General features: G+C 41.8%; 1 protein-coding gene across 1 annotated transcript in view; it reads right to left on the reverse strand.

Annotated features, from left to right (window-relative positions):
• c5 (complement C5) overlaps nucleotides 1-13,610 on the reverse strand; it is a 208,835-nt gene that overhangs the window by 19,402 nt on the left and 175,823 nt on the right. Inside the window, exons 34-38 of the mRNA XM_033048613.1 lie at nucleotides 11,282-11,384; nucleotides 11,119-11,193; nucleotides 7,065-7,170; nucleotides 4,970-5,056; nucleotides 4,301-4,390 (exon numbers count right to left, since the gene is read on the reverse strand). Coding sequence (XP_032904504.1) covers nucleotides 4,301-4,390; nucleotides 4,970-5,056; nucleotides 7,065-7,170; nucleotides 11,119-11,193; nucleotides 11,282-11,384 — 461 coding nt within the window. The remainder of the gene's footprint in view (nucleotides 1-4,300; nucleotides 4,391-4,969; nucleotides 5,057-7,064; nucleotides 7,171-11,118; nucleotides 11,194-11,281; nucleotides 11,385-13,610) is intronic.

Consider the following 13,610-nt stretch of genomic DNA (forward strand, 5'->3'; position numbering starts at 1 on the left):
AGAGCAGGCTATTCTAGACTGGATATTGAGTAATGAGGAAGGGTTAGTTAGCAGTCTTGTTGTGCGTGGCCCCTTGGGCAAGAGTGACCATAATATGGTTGAGTTCTTCATTAGGATGGAGAGTGGCATTGTTAATTCAGAAACAAGGGTCCTGAACTTAAAGAAAGGGAACTTTGAGGGTATGAGACGTGAATCGCCCAATATAGACTGGCAATTGATTCTTAATATGCAATGGAAGACATTTAAAGACTGCATGGATGAACTACAACAATTGTTCATCCCAGTTTGGCAAAATAATAAATCAGGGAAGGTAGTGCATCCGTGGATAACAAGGGAAATCAGGGATAGTATCAAAACAAAAGATAAAGCATACAAATTAGCAGAAAAAGCAGCCTACCAGAGGACTGCGAAAAATTCAGAGTCCAACAGAGGAGGACAAAGGGCTTAATTAGGAAAGGGAAAATAGATTATGAAAGAAAACTGGCAGGGAACATAAAAACTGATTGCAAAAGTTTTTATAGATATGTGAAGAGAAAAAGATTAGTTAAAACAAATGTAGGTCCCGTGCAGTCAGAAACAGGTTAATTGATCATGGGGAACAAGGACATGGCAGACCAATTGAATGACTACTTTGGTTCTGTCTTCACTAAGGAAGACATAAATAATCTGCCGGAAATAGCAGGGGACCGGGAGTCAAATGAGATGGAGGAACTGAGTGAAATCCAGGTTAGTCGGGATGTGGTGTTAGGTAAATTGAATGGATTAAAGGCCAATAAATCCCCAGGGCCAGATAGGCTGCATCCCAGAGTACTTAAGGAAGTAGCCCCAGAAATAGTGGAAGCATTAATGATAATTTTTCAAAATTTTTCAAAATTCTTTAGATTTTGGAGCAGTTCCTGAGGATTGGAAGGTAGCTAATGTAACCCCACTTTTTAAAATGGGAGGGAGAGAGAAAACGGGGAATTACAGACCAGTTAGTCTAACATCGGTAGTGGGCAAAATCCTGCAAACGCAGACAGTTATTAAAGATGGGATAGCAGCACATTTGGAAAGTGGTGAAATCATTGGACAAAGTCAGCATGGATTTATGAAAGGTAAATCATGTCTGACGAATCTTATAGAATTTTTCGAGGATGTAACTAGTAGAGTGGATAAGGGAGAACCAGTGGATGTGTTATATCTGGACTTTCAGAAGGCTTTTGACAAGGACCCACATAAGAGATTAGTATGCAAACTTAAAGCACACGGTATTGGGGGTTCAGTATTGATGTGGATAGAGAACTGGCTGGCAGACAGGAAGCAAAGAATAGGAGTAAACGGGTCCTTTTCAGAATGGCAGGCAGTGACTAGTGGGGTACCGCAACGCTCAGTGCTGGGACTCCAGCTAGATACTATCTATATTACTAAAAGTCTGATCTTGACCGCTTTTGGCCCACTGTGGCGCGATTTCCAAGAGAATGCCACCACCTAGGGCCGTCATTTTTGGCCACCTCGCTCAGAGCCCCCCTCCACCTTCCGGGACCGGAGGATTATTCCCATCGATGAAAAATCAGAGAGATATTAATGGTTTTTTTTAATTCCCCATTCTCTCTGCTGCCCACACTGGCGGCAGGGGGGAGGGACTATAAAACCCAGAAGTGTAGTCCCTCACTCAGTCTCTGCCAGATCCAGGAAGCGAGAGGGTCACGGCTCTCTGAGCTGCGAATAACACTGAACGCACGTCTACTCCACGGTGAGTCCCCTCGATGCGGCTGTAAGGTGGCTGCTGCTCAATTGTTTGCCTTGCCTTTTTAACAAGTTTGTGTTCACAAAATGAATTTTGGTTGTCAGGTGGCTGCAGCCCAATTGTTTGCCTCGCCTTTTTAACAAGTTTGTCTTCACAAAATGAATTTTGGTTGTCAGGTGGCTGCAGCCCAATTGTTTGCCTTGCCTTTTTAACAAGTTTGTCTTCACAAAATGAATTTTGGTTGTCAGGTGGCTGCAGCCCAATTGTTTGCCTTGCCTTTTTAACAAGTTTGTCTTCACAAAATGAATTTTGGTTGTCAGGTGGCTGCAGCCCAATTGTTTGCCTCGCCTTTTTAAAAAGTTTGTGTTCACAAAATGAATTTTGATTGTCAGGTGGCTGCAGCCCAATTTTTTGCCACACCTTTTAAAAAAGTTTGTGTTCACAAAATGAATTTTGGTTGTCGGGTGGCTGCAGCCCAATTGTTTGCCTCGGCTTGGCTTTTAAAATCGTTGTAACAGTTGGATGCCAGCCCAAGAATCCGGTCGGCCCACAATGTCTATACTAGCCCTCTGGAAACCAGTACCTTCGACCCGCAACACCCATACTAGCGCAACAGACATCTCCAAGTTTGCGGATGACACGAAGCTGGGGCGCAGTGTTAGCTGTGAGGAGGATGCTAGGAGGCTGCAAGGTGACTTGGATAGGTTGGGTGAGTGGGAAATGCATGGCAGATGCAGTATAATGTGGATAAATGTGAGGTTATCCACTTTGGTGGCAAAAACAGGAAAGTAGAATATTATCTGAATGGTGGCCGATTAGGAAAATGGGAGATGCAACAAGACCTGGGTGTCATGGTACACCAGTCATTGAAAGTAGGCATGCAGGTGCAGCAGGCAGTGAAGAAAACGAATGGTATGTTAGCATGCATAGCAAAAGGATTTGAGTATAAGAGCAGGGAGGTTCTACTGCAGTTGTACAGGGTCTTGGTGAGACCTCACCTGGAGTATTGCGTACAGTTTTGGTCTCCTAATCTGAGGAAAGACATTCTTGCCATAGAGGGAGTACAGAGAATGTTCACCAGACTGATTCCTGGGATGGCAGGACTTTCATATAACGAAAGACTGGATAGACTCGGCTTGTACTCGCTAGAATTTAGAACATTGAGGGGGGATCTTATAGAAACTTACAAAATTCTTAAGGGGTTGGACAGGCTAGATGCAGGAAGATTGTTCCTGATGTTCGGGAAGTCCAGAACAAGGGGTCACAGTTTAAGGATAAGGGGGAAGTCTTTTAGGACCGAGAGGAGAAAAATATTTTTCACATAGAGAGTGGTGAATCTGTGGAATTCTCTGCCACAGAAGGTAGTTGAGGCCAGTTCATAGGCTATATTTAAGAGGGAGTTAGGTGTGGCCCTTGTGGCTAAAGAGATCAGGGGGTATGGAGAGAAGGCAGATACAGGATACTGAGTTGGATGATCAGTCATGATCATATTGAATGGCGGTGCAGGCTCGAAGGGCTGAATGGCCTACTCCTGCACCTATTTTCTATGTTTCTATGTTTACATGGGAATGGCTGACACAACTGAAGCCAGTGCAGGACAGTCTTGAGCGTGGAGCACGTGTTTTATGGGAAGATTACTGCTCTCAGTTTCAATGCTGATAGCAGTGTTTAAAGCTGTCACTGCCAAGATAATGCAAGTGTCATTGAGTTGTACAGCACAGAAACAGGTCATTCAGCTTACTCCATCCATGCCAACCGTTTTGTACATCTACACTCATCCCACCTGTCTGCATTAAGATGGTGTTTATCTATGTCTTGCCTGCTTGAGAGTGAATCTAAATGTTTTTTCAACCACTTTGCAAAAAAGACTTGCTTCAGATCTACTCTACTTCTTCGTTCCTTTCATTTAAACAGACATTTTTGAGCACACTATCAAGGACTATCTATCCTATCTATGCCTCGTAATCCTATATATTTATTTTAAACCACCCTTTGGTCTCCTTCGCTTCAGGGACAAACAAGTCCACCCTATCCAAATTCCCCCCATGAGTAAAGACCTGTAATCCAGGCAGGGTGAATCTCCTCAGCACTCTCCCCACTACAATCACATCCTTCCTATGGTGTAGCGACCAGAATGGTACACAAAACTCCAATTGCAGCCTAACCAGTGGGAAGCTGCAAAGTGAGAGGGAGGGATGAGGGAGGGGCTGGCAGGCAATTTGTGGAACCAGGTGAGGAGCTGGATAATGAGCAGAAGATACCAAGGGGAGAAGAGTGAAGAGTGAGGTGGGAGACAGTGACTGGTGTGCCATAACAGGTATGGAGAGAAAGGATGAATTCAGCATCTTTTGCCACTTACGTCCTGCCAGCCTCTGTCTCTACTTATACCCTCTGGTGTCTGAAAGAAAGTATAATGTTTTTGTTGAATGAGGCAAAGGATAAAATGGATTCATTGACTAGGAAAGCTTTACTGCTTGTTGCAATGCAGTTTTGTGACACGTTAATAATGGCAAGTAATGGACCTGTTTCAGAAACAAGAATATAACGAGACTTCCAAAGTCTGAAAATACTCACCATAAGTTGGCTTCTTACTGCATGCAGCTGCATATTTGGCTTGTACACTGAAGGTGGTATTTATTGGTGGCTGCATTTCACTGCATACCGCTGAAACATAAAAGGAAGATTAAAAAGATCTGGAAAATTAACTCAAAAATGTAATCTAAATTAACTATCCATTTTAGATCCTCTCCCCTCTCCTCTCTCTCTCTCCCACTTTCACCCTCTCCCCCCCTCTCCCACCCCCTACCCCTCTTCTCCCGTCCCCCCCTCCCCTCTCCCTCCCCATCCCCCTCTCTCTCCCTTCCCCCCTTTCCTCCCCTCCCCAATCTCTCCCCATCTCCCCCTCCCTCTACCCCCCTTCTCACCCTCCCTCTATCCCCCCCCCCCCCCCGCTGTGTGTGTGTGTGTGGGGGGGGGGGGGTGGTTAGTGTGCGTATGAAGCCGCAACCGCGCATTGGGGGAACAGACCCAGCGGGTCTGCACCTGGTCTAGTATTAGATAAAAATCAGGTTTTTAAACATATTGCAGCATGAAAGCTAATCAAATGATGCTATATAAATGTACATAGTACCAATTTACCCAATTTGTATTTCAGTTATTGCCAATATCACAATGTGTTCTTATTTCACATTGTTTCCTCATTGTTTTGTAATATTTCCAATAAGATTGACAAATTATTCTTACCTTCCATACATTTGCACTCTTCCCCGTGGCACAGCTTTAAAAGCTTATTTTCTCCTATAACATTGTAAAAGATAGTGCACCTTTTGTCTATAGAAATAAAACAAATGATATGTAATATGAGATTCTGCATTAATGCTTTAATATTATATGAATAAGTCATTAATCGTTACCATTCTCTTTCAAGCCGCCTAGTTGCCAAAACTAGAGTAAAAAGATGTGAAGGATAAGGGGAAATAGAACCATGAGATTAATGTCCACGTTAATTCCGCAGGTTGGATTTGGATCACAGAAACAACACAATATTGTCAACATTCTGGGCTGACGATTTTCCCCATCATTAAAATCCTGAAGCCTGCTCTGATTGTCTGAAAACTTAATTAAATATCTTAGGTAATCACACTTCTCTCTGTCATGTATTAAAACCAGGATGATATTCAGATGTGCTATTTGTGTGAAACATTCATTTCACTGAGACTATTAAAAAATATCATACCCAAATTGGCAGTGTTCAGCCATTGTGGATGACACGTCACGTAAAAGAAGATGCAAAAGGTTTGTTATTACAGTAAATGAACTTCCTTCTAAGGTGAAGACTCCTTTGATAAATGGTTGGCCATGGCAGATACCAAACCAAGGCTTTGCAGGTAGCACTTGCTGATTCCTCTGGATTATCTATTTGATCTCTTCTAGAAATTCTGTGTTGATCAACCAATTTAATCCCCATGATCAACAGGTAGACACAAAATGCTGGAGTAACTCAGCGCGTGAGGCAGCATCTATGGAGAGAAGGAATGGGTGACGTTTCGGGTCGAGACCCTTCTTCAGACTGATGTCAGGGGCGGGAAAAAGAAAGAATGTAGGCGGAGACATTAAGACTGTTTGGAGAACTGGGAAGGGGGAGGGATGGAGAGAGGGAAAGCAAGGGTTACTTGAAGTTGGAGAAGCCAATGTTCATACCGCTGGGGTGTAAACTGCCCAAGCGAATATGAGGTGCTGTTCCTCCAATTTGTGCTGGGCTTCACTCTGACAATGAAGGAGGCCCATGATCAACAGATGGATTGTAAATAACTGCTATTTTATAGGATTTTATTAAATGCGGTTTTATTACAAATGAAGCTACAACGATGCAGCCTTTAACCTCTGAAGTGTGCTGTTCCATCCACTTTGTAAAATTCTATAAGAGCAGCAGCTCTTTACAATACTTCTGAATATTGATCAAAGGGATTAACTTGGTCGATTAAGCAGACTGTTAATAATTTATCTGCCAAATACCCTCCCCTCACCTTTTCCACCTACCACTTGAGTGACTTTGTCCTACTAACCTCTCTTCTAGATTTCTCCCCCTTTTATAATAAATCTGAAGAAAAGTCCCGACCCAAAATATTGCATATCCATGGTCTCCGCAGATGCTGCTTGACCCGCTAAGTTACACCAACATTTTGTGTCCATTTTGTAAACCAGCACCTTCAGTTCCTTGAAGTTGATGGTTATTATCATCCTGATACCTACTCGTAGTGTTATTTCTGTGAAACAGTATGTCTGCAGGTCACCTTGAAAAATGCACCACAGCTTTCCTTGTAAATTGCAGCTTCCACAGAAATATTATGGGCGATGTCCCAGCTACATCCTAATCTGGCCAGCAGGCATTGTTCGAGCCCATCTTTTACCAAAAAAATATTGGGGAATCATATAAAAAAAACAATATATTCTTCAGTGCTAAAAACATAACTGCGGTTGCATAATTGCCTTGAGCTTTGATTGTCATCTGAGTAATAGCAAAAATAAAATAAAAAAGAAACAATAATAACACATAAAGTTCTTACTAATGTGATTGTGTTAAAGTCACATTTTCACAGCTGGACCTCAGTGTTTTATTTGGATATTAAACACTTTAAGCCAGTGTGAATAAGTCTTTTGGCAGCCCTGAAAATTTATATTGAAAACATAGGCAGAATTTTAAAAAGAAATGAAGCTGTAAATGTTTACTTTTTTTGAGCAATTTTGTCCATTTTGCAACCATGTGGATGGTACAATGGATGGAAAAAGAATTGGCTGATCTCTACAAAGTTTGGCATCACAGAGAATGATGAACTACCTGGAGAATGATAGTTGTAAACTGTGAAAGGAGACGGGGTAACCATTCCAACTTCCATTACTTCATAGACTAGGAATGCAACACAGAAGTATTGCTCTGATGGAATCTGAAATAAAAAGAAAACGGCAAGGTGAAAATTCAAGAATTGAAATACTGTGTACTTGGCATGAGGAGGTCTGATTGTTTTGGATCTGTACTTTAACTGAAATACAGATACTGGAGACAAGTTAACATTTTAGGATCCTAACTGGTCACATCCTAGGACTGGGCTAATTCAGAATGAGATATGGAAAAATGTCATCACTCAGTGCTGGAATCCCCTTGGGTTGTGCATCAACGTTGAGATTCATGGATCTCTAGACTCCAAGGGATATGGGGATAGAGCAGACCTGATGTCAAAGTTCAGCAATGCAGAGAACTAATAGGAACTATTCCTTCAAGTTCTTTTGTTTTTGTTTGGATTAAATATAATTTGCGGTTGTATTTGCAGTTGTTATTGGGTACGTCCACATCTGACATGTGGGAACCATTTAACGGCCAGTTGATCAAAATTCAGCACCAGCATGTTCCAGTAAGGAGGAGGGATAAGGGTAGCAAAGTAAGGGAACCTTGGATGAACAAAGAGATTGCAAATTTGGTCAAAAAGAAAATGAAAGTGCATGCAGGGTTTAAGAAGATGAAATCAGACAGAGACCTTGAGGAATATAAAGCAAGTGGGAAAGAACTCGTGGGCAATTAGAACAGCCAAAAGGGGCTACAATATGGCTTTTACGAGTCAGTTTAAAGAAAATCCCAAGGCTTTTTATACCTATATAAAAATATTCAGTCTGAACGTCTACGACTGGTGGAGTTCTGGGACTGCTGCTGTTTGTGATATTATATATAAATGACTTGGACATAAACATAAATAGGTTAGTTAGTAAGATGACACCAAGGTTTCTGGAGTCGCAAACTGTGAGGAAGGCTGTCAAAGTAAACAGAGGGGTATAGACAAGGTCAGAAATATGCAGAGCATGTGCTTTGAGAGGCTGGTTATGGCACATATTAAATCCAGCCTTGATCCTCTGTAGTTCTCCTATCATCCCAACAGGTCCACGTCTGATGCCATCTCTCTAGCCCTACATTCATCCCTGAAACTCCTGGATAAGAAGGACACCTATGTCAGACTCCTATTCATCGACGATAGCTCTACTTTCAACACCATTATCCCATCAAGCACATCTCCAAACTCGTGGAACTTGGAGTCAGAACTTCGCTGGACTTGACAGGATCCTTGACTTTCTGAACAACAGACCACAATCAGTAAGGATAATTCTCCACGATAACTCTCAACACTGGTGCCGTGCAAGGATATGCTCTCAGACCCCTACTATGCTCCTTATACATTCACGACTGTGCAGCCAAATACCAACTCAACACAACTCAATCTCCAAGTTTCCAGACGATACCACCGTAGTGGACATTGAATGATGGTGAGGCATGTACAGAAAGGTGATTAAAAACCCATTAATGGTGCCAAGACACCAACCTCTTCCTCAATGTCAGCACGACAAAGGAGATAGTGATTGACTTCAGAAAGCAAAGCAGTACACATACCTCAGTCTACATTGATAGCATTGCAATGGAGATGGTCAAAAGCTTCAAGTTCTTAGGAATAAATAGTACAAGTAATTTGTCTTGGACCAGCTGCATCAAATCTATGGCCAAGAAAGTGCCACAACGCTTCTACTTCCTTACAATGCTGAGGAAGTTTGTCACGTCTCCAACTACCCTCATACTTATACAGATGCACCATTGAAAGCATCTTATCCGGATGTATCACAGCCTGGTTTGGGAACAGCTCCAACCAAGACCTCAAGAAATTGCAGAGAACTGTGGACACAGCCCAGACCATCACACTAACCAGCCTCCTTTCCATTAATTCCATCTACACTTTATGCTGCCTTGGCAAGACCACCATCCTAATCAAGGACTAGTCTCGCCCCGGTCACTCGCTCTTCTCCACTCTCCCATTGGGCAGGAGATACAGACTCTACCACAAGAGAGTGGTCCTGATCTCCCATCTACCTCATTGGAGATCTTTGAACTTTATTTAATCAGACTTTATTGGAATTCAATGTTATATCTTTGCACTAAATGTTGTACCCATTATCGTTTATTGTTGCACTGTGTACTTGATTGTATTCATGTATAATCAGTTTTTGTTTACTGGATGGCACGCAAACAAACGCTTTTCAACGTGTCTTGGTAAACATGACAATAATAATGAAGAAACAAATGGCGTTCAATCCGATCAAATAGAAGGTGTTGCACTATGGGAGGTTCAAATGTAGGTGGGGAAATGTACAATTAATAGCAAGATCGTTAACATCATCGTTGTGCAGAGGGATCTTGCAGTCCAAGGATGGAAATATCAGGGTAGGTTTTTCATACAGAGGGTGGTGAGTGCCTGGATCATGCTGCCAGGGCTGGTGGTGACAGATATAATAGTGGCATTTAAGAAACTTTTGGATGGACACACTGATATAGGGGGGGGCCTGAGGAGGGGGATGGCAGCCCTGCCGGCAGTCTGTTTGTTTTTTTCATCCATTTTGTTATTTTTAGCGTTTGGTTTAATGTTCTTCTGTTTGTTTTATGTGGGGGGGGGGGGGGGGGTGTCGGGCTCCCACCGCTACCTTCAGACTTACCATCAAGGGCTCACAGTCTCGGGAGAGGCAAGTCGGGAGCTCCAACGCTGCAGAAGGTTCGTCCAGCCCCGACACGAGGTTTGATCGCCCGGCACGGGGGAGCTGACATCCCCCCGATGCAGGAGCTGAACGCCTCAATGCGGAGGGCCCAAACACCGCCGGCTACGGGAGTTAAGACCGTCCCGTCAACGGGGGGCTCGAGGCCCCCGACCAAGGAAGAACAATAAGGGATGGACATGGAACTTTTATTTCGCCTTCCATCACAGTGAGGAATGTTTAGGTGTCACTGTGATGGATGTTTATGTTAAAATGTGTTTACAGAGTCTGTTGCTTTTTTAAATTGTATGACTGACCTGGCCAGTGAAATTTCACCACACCAATTGGTGTATGTGACAATAAATGAACTTATGAACTTATATGCAGGGAATGATGAGATATGGATCATGTGCAGACAGATAAGTGTTGGGCTTGACATCATGTTTGGCACAGACATTGTGGGGTCCAGGGCCTGTTCCTGTGCTGTACTAAATACAGGACGTCATCTCTAAATCAGAGTTGTCATTCACATGGGACACCAAACTGAGGTTCCAAATGCCACAACAGGAGTAGATAAACTATTGTGTGACATTAAATTGTAGAAAATGAGGGAAGTTATCCATGATCACCATGTCAACATTAAAAAAAATTGTTTTAGAGCTGCAGCATTGAAAGAGGCACTTCTGCCCACCAAGTCTGCGCTGACCAGCGATCCCCACACATTAACACTATCCTACACACACTAGGGGCAATTTACAATTTCACCGAAGCCAGTTAACCTTCAATCCTGGACGTCTTTGGAGTGCGTGAGGAAACCAAAGATCTCGGAGAAAACACACGCAGGTCACAGGCAGAACGTACAAACTCCGTACAGACAGCACCCATAGTTCCAGCACTGCAAGCGCTATAAGGCAGCAACCCTTCTGCTGCTTCACCATACCACCCTTCTGTCCCTAATCCCTAATTAACAGAATGAAAACTTATCTAAACGTAATCACAGTTTTAATTGTGGGAGCTTGCTATGTGGGAACTATCTGGAAAATGACTAAAAGTCATAAATATTCCATTGACATGGACAGTACTTTGGGGCATCTTGTCATGAAAGGCATGATGTAAATGAAAGTATTGTTTTACCTTTATTTAGTTGGAAACTGATATGATTCAGTAAATTCAGATTTTTGCATTCATATTTATTTTGGTTTATTATTATCCTATAGCAGCCACTATCATTACAACATTATACTGTTCACTGTTGTCACCACTTATCTTAATTAATACAAAGCTTGAACAATAGAAGAAGAAAACAATAAATATTTGTTTATACTCCTTACTGGATTTATTTGAAGAATGACGCTTCTATCTGATATTCTATAGTCCAGAATGAGACCATCAACTCCATTTAACAGCTAAAGAAATGAAAACATAACATTTAGTCATCAAATAATTACATTATGGAGTTTTAAATGAGATATTACATAGATATAATTGCTTAACCATTTTTAGGTCCTCCTCATCTGGTAATAAGCCTGTGTTCAGGGTTATCTCCATGACATAATGGTCTGATTCCCCAACGTCATATTCAGATCTTGGTTTAGATCTAAAAACAAGAATAAAAAATAATATTTAATAACCCAACAGGAAAATTCCTGCTCTCAACTTCCCCTCGTGCCTCACTTGACTGCCCCTTATTTTGCAGCTTTGCCCCCTTGTTCATGCCCCTCATATTGGCGAAAAAAAAGGAATATCTACCTTGTCAAGCAGCTTAGCTTATATGTTTCAATAAGGTCACCCCTCGTTCCTTTAAACCTCAAGGATTACAAATACAATGCTCTAGCCTCTTCACATAAAGAATTAGTTCTGTGAATCTTCATTAGCCAGATACTCACGCTATTGATCTATCTCTAACCTGTTGCAGAACCACAATGCCCTCACCAAGACATGATCTTCCTCCTATGTTTATATCATGGGCAAATTGGAAAACCTTACAGTTCATTCCCTCCTCCATATAATTAATGTAAATATTAAATAATTGAAGGCGGTGAACTGATCTCCAGGGTAGTCCACCAATTACATCTCTTCGGCCAGCAAAGAACCATTTATTCCAACTCTTCATTTGCTATGTGATGGCCGGTTTTCCATCACAAGTTTTATCTGCATGCTATCCAATCAGATCAGGTAATACTATATATAAATATAATCAAGTAAAACTCAAGTACAATAGGTGGAGCAAAAGGGGAAATACAGAGTGCAGAATATATTTCTCAGTAGCATATTGTAGCACATCAGTTCCGTAGACAAAGTCCAATGTCCGCAATGTGGTAGAGGTGAATCAGACAGTACCCTAGCTTATGGTAGCCTGATAACAGAGCGGAAGAAGCTGTTTCTGTCTGGTGGAGCATGCTTTCAAGCTTCTCTCCAAACCTTTGGCACTTATCTTATGCACTAGCAACTCATCTGGCATTGTGTCAAATGCTTTTGGATATCTAAATACACTACATCTGTAGATTCACCTTTGTCTATTCTCCCTGAATTCTTAAAAAAATTCATGCAAATTTGTCAAACGTGATTCACCATTCATGAAACTATTTAGACATGTCTACAAATTATTTCTAAATTTTAAAGAGGAATATCTGCGCATGCTCTTTTGTAGCTCTGTTCTGACCATAAATAGAGAATTTTATACCTCACAAGTTGTTAGGACAAACATAATGTCACAGGCATTCCACAGTGCTTTGTCGACAGTTGAAAGGAGAAATCAACATTTAACACATTTAAAGGCTAAAGCATTAGCAGCGATGCAATTCTGATGCACCAAAATAATGACGCATTTTTGAAGTTGTTTACCCAAACATTTGGGATTGAATATACCTGAGGAATGGGTTTAATAATCAACTCATTCTGAAATCTGTTTCATGAGATGTGAATTGTTTCATGAGACGTGAATTGGCCAAGATTGACTGGCAATTAATTCTAAAAGGGTTGACGGTGGATATGCAATGGAAGACATTTAAAGACTGCATGGATGAACTACAAAAATTGTTCATCCCAGTTTGGCAAAAGAATAAATCAGGGAAGGTAGTGCATCCGTGGATAACAAGGGAAATCAGGGATAGTATCAAAGCGAAGGATGATGCGTACAAATTAGCCAGAAAAAGCAGCCTACCAGAGGACTGGGAGAAATTCAGAGACCAGCAGAGGAGGACAAAGGGCTTAATTAGGAAAGGAAAAATAGATTATGAAAGAAAATTGGCAGGGAACATAAAAACTGACTGCAAAAGTTTTTATACATATGTGAAAAGAAAGAGATTAGTTAAAACAAATGTAGGTCCCTTGCAGTCAGAAACAGGTGAGTTGATCATGGGGAACAAGGATATGGTGGACCAATTGAATAACTACTTTGGTTCCGTCTTCACTAAGGAAGACATAAATAATCTGCCGGAAATAGCAGGGGACCGCGGGTCAAAGGAGTTGGAGGAATTGAGTGAAATCCAGGTTAGTCGGGAAGTGGTGTTGGGTAAATTGAATGGATTAAAGGCCGATAAATCCCCAGGGCCAGATAGGCTGCATCCCAGAGTACTTAAGGAAGTAGCTCCAGAAATAGTGGATGCATTAGTAATAATCTTTCAAAACTCTTTAGATTCTGGAGTAGTTCCTGAGGATTGGCGGGTAGCAAACGTAACCCCACTTTTTAAGAAGGGAGGGAGAGAGAAAACGGGGAATTACAGACCAGTTAGTCTAACATCGGTAGTGGGGAAACTGCTAGAGTCAGTTATTAAAGATGGGATAGCAGCACATTTGGAAAGTGGTGAAATCATTGGACAAA

This window comes from Amblyraja radiata, chromosome 32 (genome assembly GCF_010909765.2).
Source record: "Amblyraja radiata isolate CabotCenter1 chromosome 32, sAmbRad1.1.pri, whole genome shotgun sequence".
NCBI lineage: Eukaryota > Metazoa > Chordata > Chondrichthyes > Rajiformes > Rajidae > Amblyraja > Amblyraja radiata.